The 12546-nt window shown below is 39.5% G+C and overlaps 1 protein-coding gene across 1 annotated transcript in view; it reads right to left on the bottom strand.

Annotated features, from left to right (window-relative positions):
• The window catches only part of S2P (membrane-bound transcription factor site-2 protease), a 31431-nt gene extending 21479 nt beyond the window's left edge, over nt 1–9952 (bottom strand). The window contains exons 1-4 of the mRNA XM_071670985.1: nt 9752–9952; nt 1804–1952; nt 1469–1586; nt 830–933 (exon numbers count right to left, since the gene is read on the bottom strand). Coding sequence (XP_071527086.1) covers nt 830–933; nt 1469–1586; nt 1804–1952; nt 9752–9826 — 446 coding nt within the window. The 5' untranslated portion in view covers nt 9827–9952. The remainder of the gene's footprint in view (nt 1–829; nt 934–1468; nt 1587–1803; nt 1953–9751) is intronic.
• Between the last annotated feature and the right edge of the window lie 2594 nt (nt 9953–12546).

Genomic DNA, 12546 nt, shown 5'->3' with positions numbered 1-12546 from the left:
GTATCATGTCAAATTTCTCCGAGGGTATAAGACAGAACTTGAAGGTTGTATGTGGGTTGAACAACTCACAGCACCTCTTGGTTTACTAATATGCTGATACAGGAATCTAATGAGATGTGACTGGTCAGAATGGAATGCTGTATTTATATCTTGACACTGCTATATACATAACCTGGAGAATATTCACCAATAGTTTTATGGCAATGGTGTACATTCACTTTTACAATGGCAGCATCAGTAAAAGGGGTACCTGTATGATCTCTCTTGATTCAACTGAGCTTAGTGGGGCCAATAACTAAGCTTCTCCATGTAGTCTTCTTTTTACCACCTACAAGCAAAGTTTGACCCTGTCATCAAGAAAAGGGTATGTGAACTCCTGCACAGTGATGTCCTGAAGCTCCAAGATGGCAACAAAGTACTCAATCCTAAATTTGAGATTACCTATGAGAAAGTAAAAGGACTAAGCTGAATGCACCATTCTAACCAAAAATCTTTGTGATGCAGCCAAGGAGCTTAGAAACAAGCCAAATATCATAATAAGGTGTGCAGACAGGTCTTCTGTTTTTGTTATTTTCACCTCTTCCCAATGCTGCTTTAATTACGAAGAACAAGGAAAATGGAAGGTATACAAAAAAGGTCTTCTACATTTATTCTTATGTGTAATCTTACAATTAATGGATCATTTCACATATTCAAGGCAAACATACTATTATCAGCTAGGCTCTGATCATGGATATCCAGACATCAAAATAAGTTGTTTATTTCTATGTATATACATAAATCTTATACATATGGTAAACAGTCTTTGTCTTTAAAAAAAACAACTTACTTTACAGCTGCAATTGCATGTCCAGCTTCGTGGATGACGGATGCAATCAATAATGTTACAAAGTAGTATGGTAAGTCCTTTATGGCTAAGTTAATCCCTGGTACCTGAGGAAAAAAACATATAAGATTTTCATAAATACTGTTTTGAAATGAAAAGTAAGTGAACTGCATAAAAAAATGGCTAATGTAACATAAAAGGCCTAGCATTACACTTCAATATGATTAAATCAGACCTGTAAAACATTAAGTATCAATTGCCATAAAAGATACATAGAGCCTTGGATGCTAGAAACATACCTGAGAAATAGTAGGCATTTTCTTATGGGTAACTTACTTGTTGAACAGGTGTTCTAGACAAAGTTAAGGGATTACATCATAATTTATGTAAGTATAGCATGTGTGAAAGTCTGAGCTGGCTTTTTCATTGGCAATTCATGAGTAAAGGTTTATCCATGTGTACTTCAAGGCTATGTATGTTTTCCATTCCAAGTCCACTGCAGGGCTGAGTACACATAGTAAGGGCATGAGGTTAAGCTCATGTAAACAATGAAAGAAGGAAAATGGTATCTCCATGTATTCAGTCAGAAATGGATCAGGTAATTCAAGTTACTAAACTACAACACTATATACATTCCCTTACCACAGGCTGCAGTACTTGTACTGTTTGCTCATGAAGTGGTCGCAAATGGTTCACAAGTCCACTTATCAACAGGCAAATTGCAGGAAACAACAACACCCCAACCACAATCACACCAATCCTGAAATTAATTTCATTCTTTTTTTGAAAAATATCATGTTTTCATCAAACTAAACTATTAAAAGCATAATAAGGTCAATCACACCCCCTTATATTCATTTACTATTTTATTCTGCCAGTTTATCACACATACAAAATTCACAGAGAAATCTCATTAAGTATGTGTTGCCCATACACACACTTCAAACTATTACTTTTAATAGATTATATCAACTTACGTAAACCATATTTTGAAAAACTTGGGCCTCCACAATGCCCATTTGGTTACAGATCGATTAAAAGCAGTTGTGAACCAGTGGAGCTGGAGTGGTTTCACTGTTATTCCAACATTCTCCAGGAAGTACAAATATGGAACATTCAAGCAAGACTGAAACAAAGACATAAAATATATATGTAATAAAAGTACTTCAGCATCAGAAATATTCTTATGCCGTTAGATAATTCAGATGAAAAATATAACAGAAGTATCTATTTCAGCACCAGAAATATTCTTAAGCCAATAAATTTTTCATATGAAAATCAGCTTAATGATTTCCTTATCAATATTCTCAATATACATGCATACTATCATTTGCAAGTTTAATTTCCAATTCAATAAAAAGTTTGAAGATCTAAAGTGCATCAAATCTTGGACATAAAAGTATGTCTTCAACGTTAGCAAGGTATCGAAAGGAAACAGACGAAAGAATGGCCCAACCCACCAAATTACACATGTATATACATAAACACCCACACATGAACAAATACATACCTATACACTTCAACGTATACATTCATATACATACACAGGCATATACATATATACACATGTACATATTCATACTTGCTGCCTTCATCCATTCCCGTCGCCACCCTGCCACACATGAAACAAAGACCCCCTCCCCCCCACATGCATGCAGTAGCACGAGAAAAAGACAACAAAGGCCACATTCGTTCACAATCTCTAGCTGTCATGTGTAATGCACCAAAACCACAGTGCATAATAAAAATGTAAGTAGTAAAAGAATATAAAGTATCATTAGATGATGGAGTGGCAGATGTAGGATGCTTTGATTGGGGTGGTGTGTGAAGTGAGAGGGGTCAGGGAGAATGGTTTGGTTGAGAGAGAAGAGAGGTAGTGAAAGCTTTGCAGAAGATGAAATCTGGCAAGGTGGTGGGTTTGGACAGTACTGCAGTAGAATTTATCAAGAAAGGGGAGACTGTGTTGTTGACTGGTTGGCAAGGATATTCAATGTATGTATGGATCATGATGAAGTGCCTGAGGATTGATGGAATGCATGCACTGTGCCACTGTACAAAGGCAAAGGGGATAAAGGTGAGTGTTCAAACTAGAGAGGCATAAGTCTGTTGAGTATTCCAGGGAAATTATATGGGAAGGTATTAAATGAGAGGGTGAAGGCATATACAGGGCATCAGACTGGGGAAGAGCGGTGTGGTTTTGGAAGTGGTAGAGAATGTGTGGATCAGGTATTTGCTCTGAAGAATGTGTGTGGGAAATAATTATAAAAAACAGATGGATTTGTAAGCAGCATTTATGGATCTGGAGAAGGCATATGATAGGATTGATACAGATGCTTTGTGGAAGGTCTTAAGAGTATATGGTGTGAGAGGTAAGCTGCTAAAAGCAGTGAAGAGTTTTTACCAAGGATGTAAGGTATGGTACAAGTAGGAAGAAAGGAGAGCGAGTGGTTCCCAGCGAAGGTCAGTCTGTAGCAGGGGTGTGTGATGTCCCCATGGTTGTTTAATTTGCTTATTGATGGGGTGGTTATGGAGGCAAATACAAGAGTTTTGGAGATAGGGGCGAGTATTCAGTCTGTTGGGAATGAGAGGGCCTGGGAAGTTAGTTAGTTGTTGTTCGCTGATGATAAAGCTCTGGTGGCTGATTCAAGTGAGAAACTGCAGAAGATGGTGACTGAGTTGGGAAAAGTGTGTGAAAGGAGAAAGTCAAGAGTAAATAGGAATAAGTGCAAGGTTATCAGGTTCAGTGAGGTTGAGGAACAAGTAAATTGGGATGTAAGTTTGAATGGAGGAAAATTGGAGGAAATGGAATGTTTTAGATATCTAGGAATGGACTTGGGAGTGAATGGGACCATGGAAGGGAGTCACAAGGCGAGTTAGAGGGTGAAGGTTTTGGGAGCGATGGAGAATGTGTGGAAGGAGAGAATGTTATTGCAGAGAGAAACATTATATGGTTGCAAGGCATGGGCTATAGACAGGGTTGTACAGAGAAGGGTGGATGTGTTGGAAATGAAATGTTTGAGGACAATAGTGGTGGTGTAAGGTGGTTTCATCGAGTAAGTAATGAAAGGGTAAGGGAGATGTGTAGAAATAAGAGTGTGGTTGAGAGAGCAGAAGAGGGTGTGTTGAAATGTTTGGACAAATGGAGAGAATGAGTGAGGAAAGATTGACAAAGAGGATATATGTGTGGTTTCGGTGCATTACACATGACAGCTAGAGACTGAGTGTGAACGAATGTGGGCTGTTTCGTCTGTTTTTCTGGTGCTACCTTGCTGAAGCAGGGGTAGTGATGCTGTGTCCTGTGGGGCAGGGTAGCGCCGGAAATGGATAGGAAGGTAATTAAGTATGAATAGGTACATGTGTATAAATGTGTGCATATATCTGTGTATGTGTATGTATATGTAGGTATATGTGTATATGATGATATGTATATGTATGTATATGTGTGGGTCAGGGTGTCATTTCATGTGTGGCGGGGTGGCGACAGGAATGAATAAGGGCAGACAGTATGAATTATGTACATGTGTATATATGTATATGTCTGTGTATGTATATACATGTATATGTTGAAATGTATAGGTATGTATATGTGCATGTGTGGATGTGTATGTATATACATGTGTATGTGGGTGGGTTGGGCCATTCTTTCGTCTGTTTCCTTGTGCTACCTTGCTAACGCAGGAGACAGCAACATAGTATAATAATAATAATAATAATAACAAGAATAAAATACATATATATATATATATATATATATATATATATATATATATATATATATATATATATACATATTTTATTTATTTTATTATACTTTGTCGCTGTCTCCCGCGTTTGCGAGGTAGCGCAAGGAAACAGACGAAAGAAATGGCCCAACCCCCCCCCCCCATACACATGCATATACATACGTCCACACACGCAAATATACATACCTACACAGCTTTCCATGGTTTACCCCAGACGCTTCACATGCCTTGCTTCAATCCACTGACAGCACGTCAACCCCGGTATACCACATCGCTCCAATTCACTCTATTCCTTGCCCTCCTTTCACCCTCCTGCATGTTCAGGCCCCGATCACACAAAATCTTTTTCACTCCATCTTTCCACCTCCAATTTGGTCTCCCTCTTCTCCTTGTTCCCTCCACCTCCGACACATATATCCTCTTGGTCAATCTTTCTTCACTCATCCTCTCCATATATATTTTTTTTTTTTTTTTTGCTTTGTCGCTGTCTCCCGTGTTTGTGAGGTAGCGCAAGGAAACAGACGAAAGAAATGGCCCAACCCACCTCCATACACATGTATATACATATGTCCACACACGCAAATATACATACCTACACAGCTTTCCATGGTTTACCCCAGACGCTTCACATGCCTTGATTCAATCCACTGACAGCACGTCAACCCCGGTATACCACATCGCTCCAATTCACTCTATTCCTTGCCCTCCTTTCACCCTCCTGCATGTTCAGGCCCCGATCACACAAAATCTTTTTCACTCCATCTTTCCACCTCCAATTTGGTCTCCCTCTTCTCGTTCTCTCCACCTCCGACACATATATCCTCTTGGTCAATCTTTCCTCACTCATTCTCTCCATGTGACCAAACCATTTCAAAACACCCTCTTCTGCTCTCTCAACCACGCTCTTTTTATTTCCACACATCTCTCTTACCCTTACGTTATTTGCTCGATCAAACCACCTCACACCACACATTGTCCTCAAACATCTCATTTCCAGCACATCCATCCTCCTGCGCACAACTCTATCCACAGTCCACGCCTCGCAACCATACAACATTGTTGGAACCACTATTCCTTCAAACATACCCATTTTTGCTTTCCGAGATAATGTTCTCGACTTCCACACATTCTTCAAGGCTCCCAGAATTTTCGCCCCCTCCCCCACCCTATGATCCACTTCCGCTTCCATGGTTCCATCCGCTGCCAGATCCACTCCCAGATATCTAAAACAATTTACTTCCTCCAGTTTTTCTCCATTCAAACTCACCTCCCAATTGACTTGACCCTCAACCCTACTGTACCTAATAACCTTGCTCTTATTCACATTTACTCTTAACTTTCTTCTTTCACACACTTTACCAAACTCAGTCACCAGCTTCTGCAGTTTCTCACATGAATCAGCCACCAGTGCTGTATCATCAGCGAACAACAACTGACTCACTTCCCAAGCTCTCTCATCCCCAACAGACTTCATACTTGCCCCTCTTTCCAAAACTCTTGCATTCACCTCCCTAACAACCCCATCCATAAACAAATTAAACAACCATGGAGACATCACACACCCCTGCCGCAAACCTACATTCACTGAGAACCAATCACTTTCCTCTCTTCCTACACATACACATGCCTTACATCCTCGATAAAAACTTTTCACTGCTTCTAACAACTTGCCTCCCACACCATATATTCTTAATACCTTCCACAGAGCATCTCTATCAACTCTATCATATGCCTTCTCCAGATCCATAAATGCTACATACAAATCCATTTGCTTTTCTAAGTATTTCTCACATACATTCTTCAAAGCAAACACCTGATCCACACATCCTCTACCACTTCTGAAACCACACTGCTCTTCCCCAATCTGATGCTCTGTACATGCCTTCACCCTCTCAATCAATACCCTCCCATATAATTTGCCAGGAATACTCAACAAACTTATACCTCTGTAATTTGAGCACTCACTCTTATCCCCTTTGCCTTTGTACAATGGCACTATGCACGCATTCCGCCAATCCTCAGGCACCTCACCATGAGTCATACATACATTTAAATAACCTTACCAACCAGTCAACAATACAGTCACCCCATTTTTTAATATATATATATATATATATATATATATATATATATATATATATATATATATATATATATATATATATATTTATTTTGCTTTGTCGCTGTCTCCCGTGTTTGCGAGGTAGCACAAGGAAACAGACGAAAGAAATGGCCCAACCCACCCCCATACACAATGTATATACATACACGTCCACACACGCAAATATACACACCTATACATCACACTGTACACATATATATACACACACAGACACATACATATATACCCATGCATACAATTCACTCTGTCTGCCTTTATTCATTCCCATCACCACCTCGCCACGCATGGAATACCATCCCCCTCCCCCCTCATGTGTGCGAGGTAGCACTAGGAAAAGAGAACAAAGGCCCCATTCGTTCACACTCAGTCTCTAGCTGTCATGCAATAATGCCTGAAACCACAGCTCCCTTTCCACATCCAGGCCCCACACAACTTTCCATGGTTTACCCCAGACGCTTCACATGCCCTGATTCAATCCACTGACAGCACGTCAACCCCAGTACACCACATCGATCCAATTCACTCTATTCCTTGCCCTCCTTTCACCCTCCTGCATGTTCAGGCCCCGATCACACAAAATCTTTTTCACTCCATCTTTCCACTTCCAATTTGGTCTCCCACTTCTCCTCGTTCCCTCCACCTCCAACACATATATCCTCTTGGTCAATCTTTCCTCACTCATTCTCTCCATGTGCCCAAACCAATTCAAAACACCCTCTTCTGCTCTCTCAACCACGCTCTTTTTATTTCCACACATCTCTCTTACCCTTACATTACTTACTCGATCAAACCACCTCACACCACACATTGTCCTCAAACATCTCATTTCCAGCACATCCACCCTCCTGCGCACAACTCTATCCATAGCCCAAGCCTCACAACCATACAACATTGTTGGAACCACTATTCCTTCAAACACCCATTTTTGCTTTCCGAGACAATGTTCTCGACTTCCACACATTCTTCAAGGCTCCCAGGATTTTCGCCCCCTCCCCCACCATATGATTCACTTCCGCTTCCATGGTTCCATCCGCTGCCAGATCCACTCCCAGATATCTAAAACACTTTACTTCCTCCAGTTTTTCTCCATTCAAACTTACCTCCCAATTGACTTGACCCTCAGCCCTACTGTACCTAATAACCTTGCTCTTATTCACATTTACTCTTAACTTTCTTCTTTCACACACTTTACCAAACTCAGTCACCAGCTTCTGCAGTTTCTCACATGAATCAGCCACCAGCGCTGTATCATCAGCGAACAACAACTGACTCACTTCCCAAGCTCTCTCATCCCCAACAGACTCCATACTTGCCCCTCTTTCCAAAACTCTTGCATTTACCTCCTTAACAACCCCATCCATAAACAAATTAAACAACCATGGAGACATCACAAAGCAAGAAAAATATATATATATATATATATATATATATATATATATATATATATATATATATATATATTATCATACTTTGTCGCTGTCTCCCATGTTAGCGAGGTAGCGTAAGGAAACATACAAAAGAATGGCCCAACCCACCCACATACACATGTATATACATACATGTCCGCACACGCATATATATATATATATATATATATATATATATATATATATATATATATATATATATATTCATACATATTCATACATATTTGCCATTTCCCACGTTAGCGAGGAAGCATTAAGAACAGAGGACTAAGCCTGAGAGAGAAACCTCTCACTTGGCCCCCTTCTCTGTTCCTTCTTTTGGAAAAGTAAAAAACTGGAGGGGAGGATTTCCTGGCCCTTGCTCCTTCCCCTTTTAATTGCCTTTTACAACATGCAGGGAATACATGGGAAGTATTCTTCCCCCCCCCCTGTCCCAAGGGATAATGTACATATTTTTTTCATTATCATGCCTAATTACTGTTTCCCACATCCGCAAGGTACTGCCAGGAAGCAGATGAAGAATGGACCATTCATTCACACAAACATATATATACATAAACGCCCATACACATACATAAACAAATACATATCAATATATACACATATACATACACATACACAGACAAATACATATATACACATGTACATATTCATATTTGCTTGCCTTCATCCATTCCTGGCACTACCCCACCCCACATGATCACCATTTCCTGTATTAGTGAAGTAGCACCAGGAACAGATAAAGAAAGGCCACATTTGCTCATATCCATTTTCTAGCTGTCATGTGTAATTCAGCAAAACCACAGCTCCCTAAGCACAACCAGGCCCCACAGACCTTTCCATGGTTTATCCCAGAAACTTCACATTCCCTGGTTCAGTCGACTGACAGCACATCGACCACAATATAACCACATCATCCTGGTTCACTCTATCCCATGCACACCTTTCACCCTTCTGCATGTTCAAGCACCAATTGCTCAAAATATTTTCTCACTATCCTTCCATTTCCAATCTGGTCTCCTCTTTCTACCTGTTCCCTCCACTTCTGACAAATATATCCTCTATGTCAACCTTTCCTCAATCATTCTCTCCATATGTCCAAAACATTTCAGCACACCCTCTTCTGCTCCTCAACCACACTCTTTATTACCATGCATCTCTCTCGCCCTTTCTTCACTTACTTGATTAAACCACCTCATACCACACATTGGCAGGAAAACAGCAATACAGTAGCATCATGGAGTGTAAATCAATGAACAGATGTGGAATACAAGTAAAAAGAGTAACTGAAAAAGATTTTAACGTAATTACAACCACCACACACTATAGGGAAGGAATTTCACCATTTTCCTATCAGTAAAAAACATGTTGAAACAAAGCACATTCTTTATCCTTCTCAAACATTCTTAACGGGAACCTCAAATGTCGTAAACTGATAATCACTAAGATGTTCATCTTGCAATGCTTAAGGGGCCTTTGCCACTTCACCTGTCAAATCTTCAACTAAATGCTTGGATTTACTGAATAACAAAAGCTGAGAAAGCTGAGCAGCTGAAATCAACTTTTATCCTTTTCATTTTAATGATAATGGATTACACCAACACCACTTATCACGTGGACAGGCTAACCTTACCTTTAGGAACTGGTCAGTGAAATATACAGCAGCATGGATAAGGATAATAATAAACAGGAACGTCGCTATATCCATCCCTGGTCACTACATTTAGTCACAAGACTTTTCATCAGGGGAAAACTACATAACAGGTTGGAGTAGTTTTCCACCATAACTCTACTCAGATGTAAACATCTTGTTCGAAACTGTGACACGAGATAATCGAACTTCAACTTGTCCGAATGTTACTATCGTTACAGGGTTTTCATCTCTTATCGTAGAGCATCAAGAAGATAGTAATTTTGCAAATGATGAAAAATGTGAAAATTTTGCGTGGTTATATTGAACTAGGAGCCTATGAAATATGGAAGATAAGAATTTCAATTATCAAATAAAATGATCCTTCTTATGGTTTCTTACTGCAAATGCTCATTTAGTTTTCTTGTCCTTCGATATCTTTGAATTATACAATCTGAGCTTATAAGCGCTCTTAACACAACTGAGAATATTCTATCTTAGAGATTCATTTTAGCCACATCAAAAAGGGTTCCTCCCCTGGCTCAAACAAATGACCAGCTCGAGTTTTGATAGACCAAAAAGGGAAGAACGAAAAGTATGACAAGAGAAAAAGTAGCCTGCGTGTGTTGGTCTGAAAGATCCAGCTTGACATTTGCGGCGTGGTTAAACCTACCAAGGAAAAGAAAATCCCCGTTGCCGTAGCTCATGCCATCATTCCCCCAGTCAAACCCCACCACCGCGTTAAGTCCGTGTAGATTCGTTATTAGACCTATACATTGTTCCTGTTACGTCATGTAACACTCTCCTGCAGTGGGACAGGGGATAGTTTCCTTTTGATGTCCCATGTGTAACTTATTTGAAGCATATTTCTGAATTATGTATTCCATTTACTATGTTATCTTTTTGTGTGTGGAATTATTCTTTGTTCTTGAATTCTTGCACTTCCTTACCATTTCTCTCTCTCTCTCTCTCTCTCTCTCTCTCTCTCTCTCTCTCTCTCTCTCTCTATATATATATATATATATATATATATATATATATATATATATATATATATATATATATTGGAAAGGATCACAATTTTGCGCGTGATCAAGATATTCCTATGAGTCCACGGGGAAAATGAAACACGAAAAGTTCCCAAGTGCAGTTTCGTGTAATAATCACATCATCATCAGGGGAGACACAAGAGAGAAATATAACAGTCAGTTGATATACATCCAAGAGACGAAGCTAGGAAGCCATTTGATGATGTGATCATTACACGAAAGTGCACTTGGGAACTTTTCGTGTTTCATTTTCCCCGTGGACTCATAGGAATATGGAGAAAAACTGGAGGAAGTGAAGTGTTTTAGATATCTGGGAGTGGATCTGTCAGCGGATGGAACCATGGAAGCGGAAGTGGATCATAGGGTGGGGGAGGGGGCGAAAATTTTGGGAGCCTTGAAAAATGTGTGGAAGTCGAGAACAGTATCTCGGAAAGCAAAAATGGGTATGTTTGAAGGAATAGTGGTTCCAACAATGTTGTATGGTTGCGAGGCGTGGGCTATGGATAGAGTTGTGCGCAGGAGGATGGATGTGCTGGAAATGAGATGTTTGAGGACAATGTGTGGTGTGAGGTGGTTTGATCGAGTAAGTAACGTAAGGGTAAGAGAGATGTGTGGAAATAAAAAGAGCGTGGTTGAGAGAGCAGAAGAGGGTGTTTTGAAATGGTTTGGTCACATGGAGAGAATGAGTGAGGAAAGATTGACCAAGAGGATATATGTGTCGGAGGTGGAGGGAACGAGGAGAAGAGGGAGACCAAATTGGAGGTGGAAAGATGGAGTGAAAAAGATTTTGTGTGATCGGGGCCTGAACATGCAGGAGGGTGTAAGGAGGGCAAGGAATAGAGTGAATTGGAGCGATGTGGTATACAGGGGTTGACGTGCTGTCAGTGGAGTGAATCAAGGCATGTGAAGCGTCTGGGGTAAACCATGGAAAGCTGTGTAGGTATGTATATTTGCGTGTGTGGACGTGTGTATGTACATGTGTATGGGGGGGGGGTTGGGCCATTTCTTTCGTCTGTTTCCTTGCGCTACCTCGCAAACGCGGGAGACAGCGACAAAGTATAAAAAAAAAAAAAAAAAAAATATATATATATATATATATATATATATATATATATATATATATATATATATATATATATATATATATGGCGAATAGTGTGAAAGAAAAAAGAAAGATATATATATATATATATATATATATATATATATATATATATATATATATATATATATATATATATATATATATTCTTTTAAACTTTCTTTTAAACTATTCGCCATTTCCCGCGTTAGCGAGGTAGCGTTAGGAACAGAGGACTGGGCCTTTTTTGGAATATCCTCACCTGGCTCCCTCTGTTCCTTCTTTTGGAAAATAAAAAAAAAAACTAGAGGGGAGGATTTCCAGCCCCCCGCTCCCTCCCCTTTTAGTCGCCTTCTACGACATGCAGGGAATACATGGGAAGTATTCTTTCTCCCCTATCCCCAGGGATATATATATATATATATATATATATATATATATATATATATATATATATATATATATATATATATATATATATATATATATATATATATATATTTATTTTGCTTTGTCGCTGTCTCCCGCGTTTGCGAGGTAGCGCAAGGAAACGGACGAGAGAAATGGCCCAACCCACCCCCATACACATGTATATACATACACGTCCACACACGCAAATATACATACCTATACATCTCAATGTACACATACATATACACACACAGACA

This window comes from Panulirus ornatus, chromosome 16 (assembly GCF_036320965.1).
Source record: "Panulirus ornatus isolate Po-2019 chromosome 16, ASM3632096v1, whole genome shotgun sequence".
Lineage (NCBI taxonomy): Eukaryota > Metazoa > Arthropoda > Malacostraca > Decapoda > Palinuridae > Panulirus > Panulirus ornatus.
Note: the sequence above shows the minus strand (reverse complement) of the source record. Positions and strands in the feature narration are given on the sequence as shown.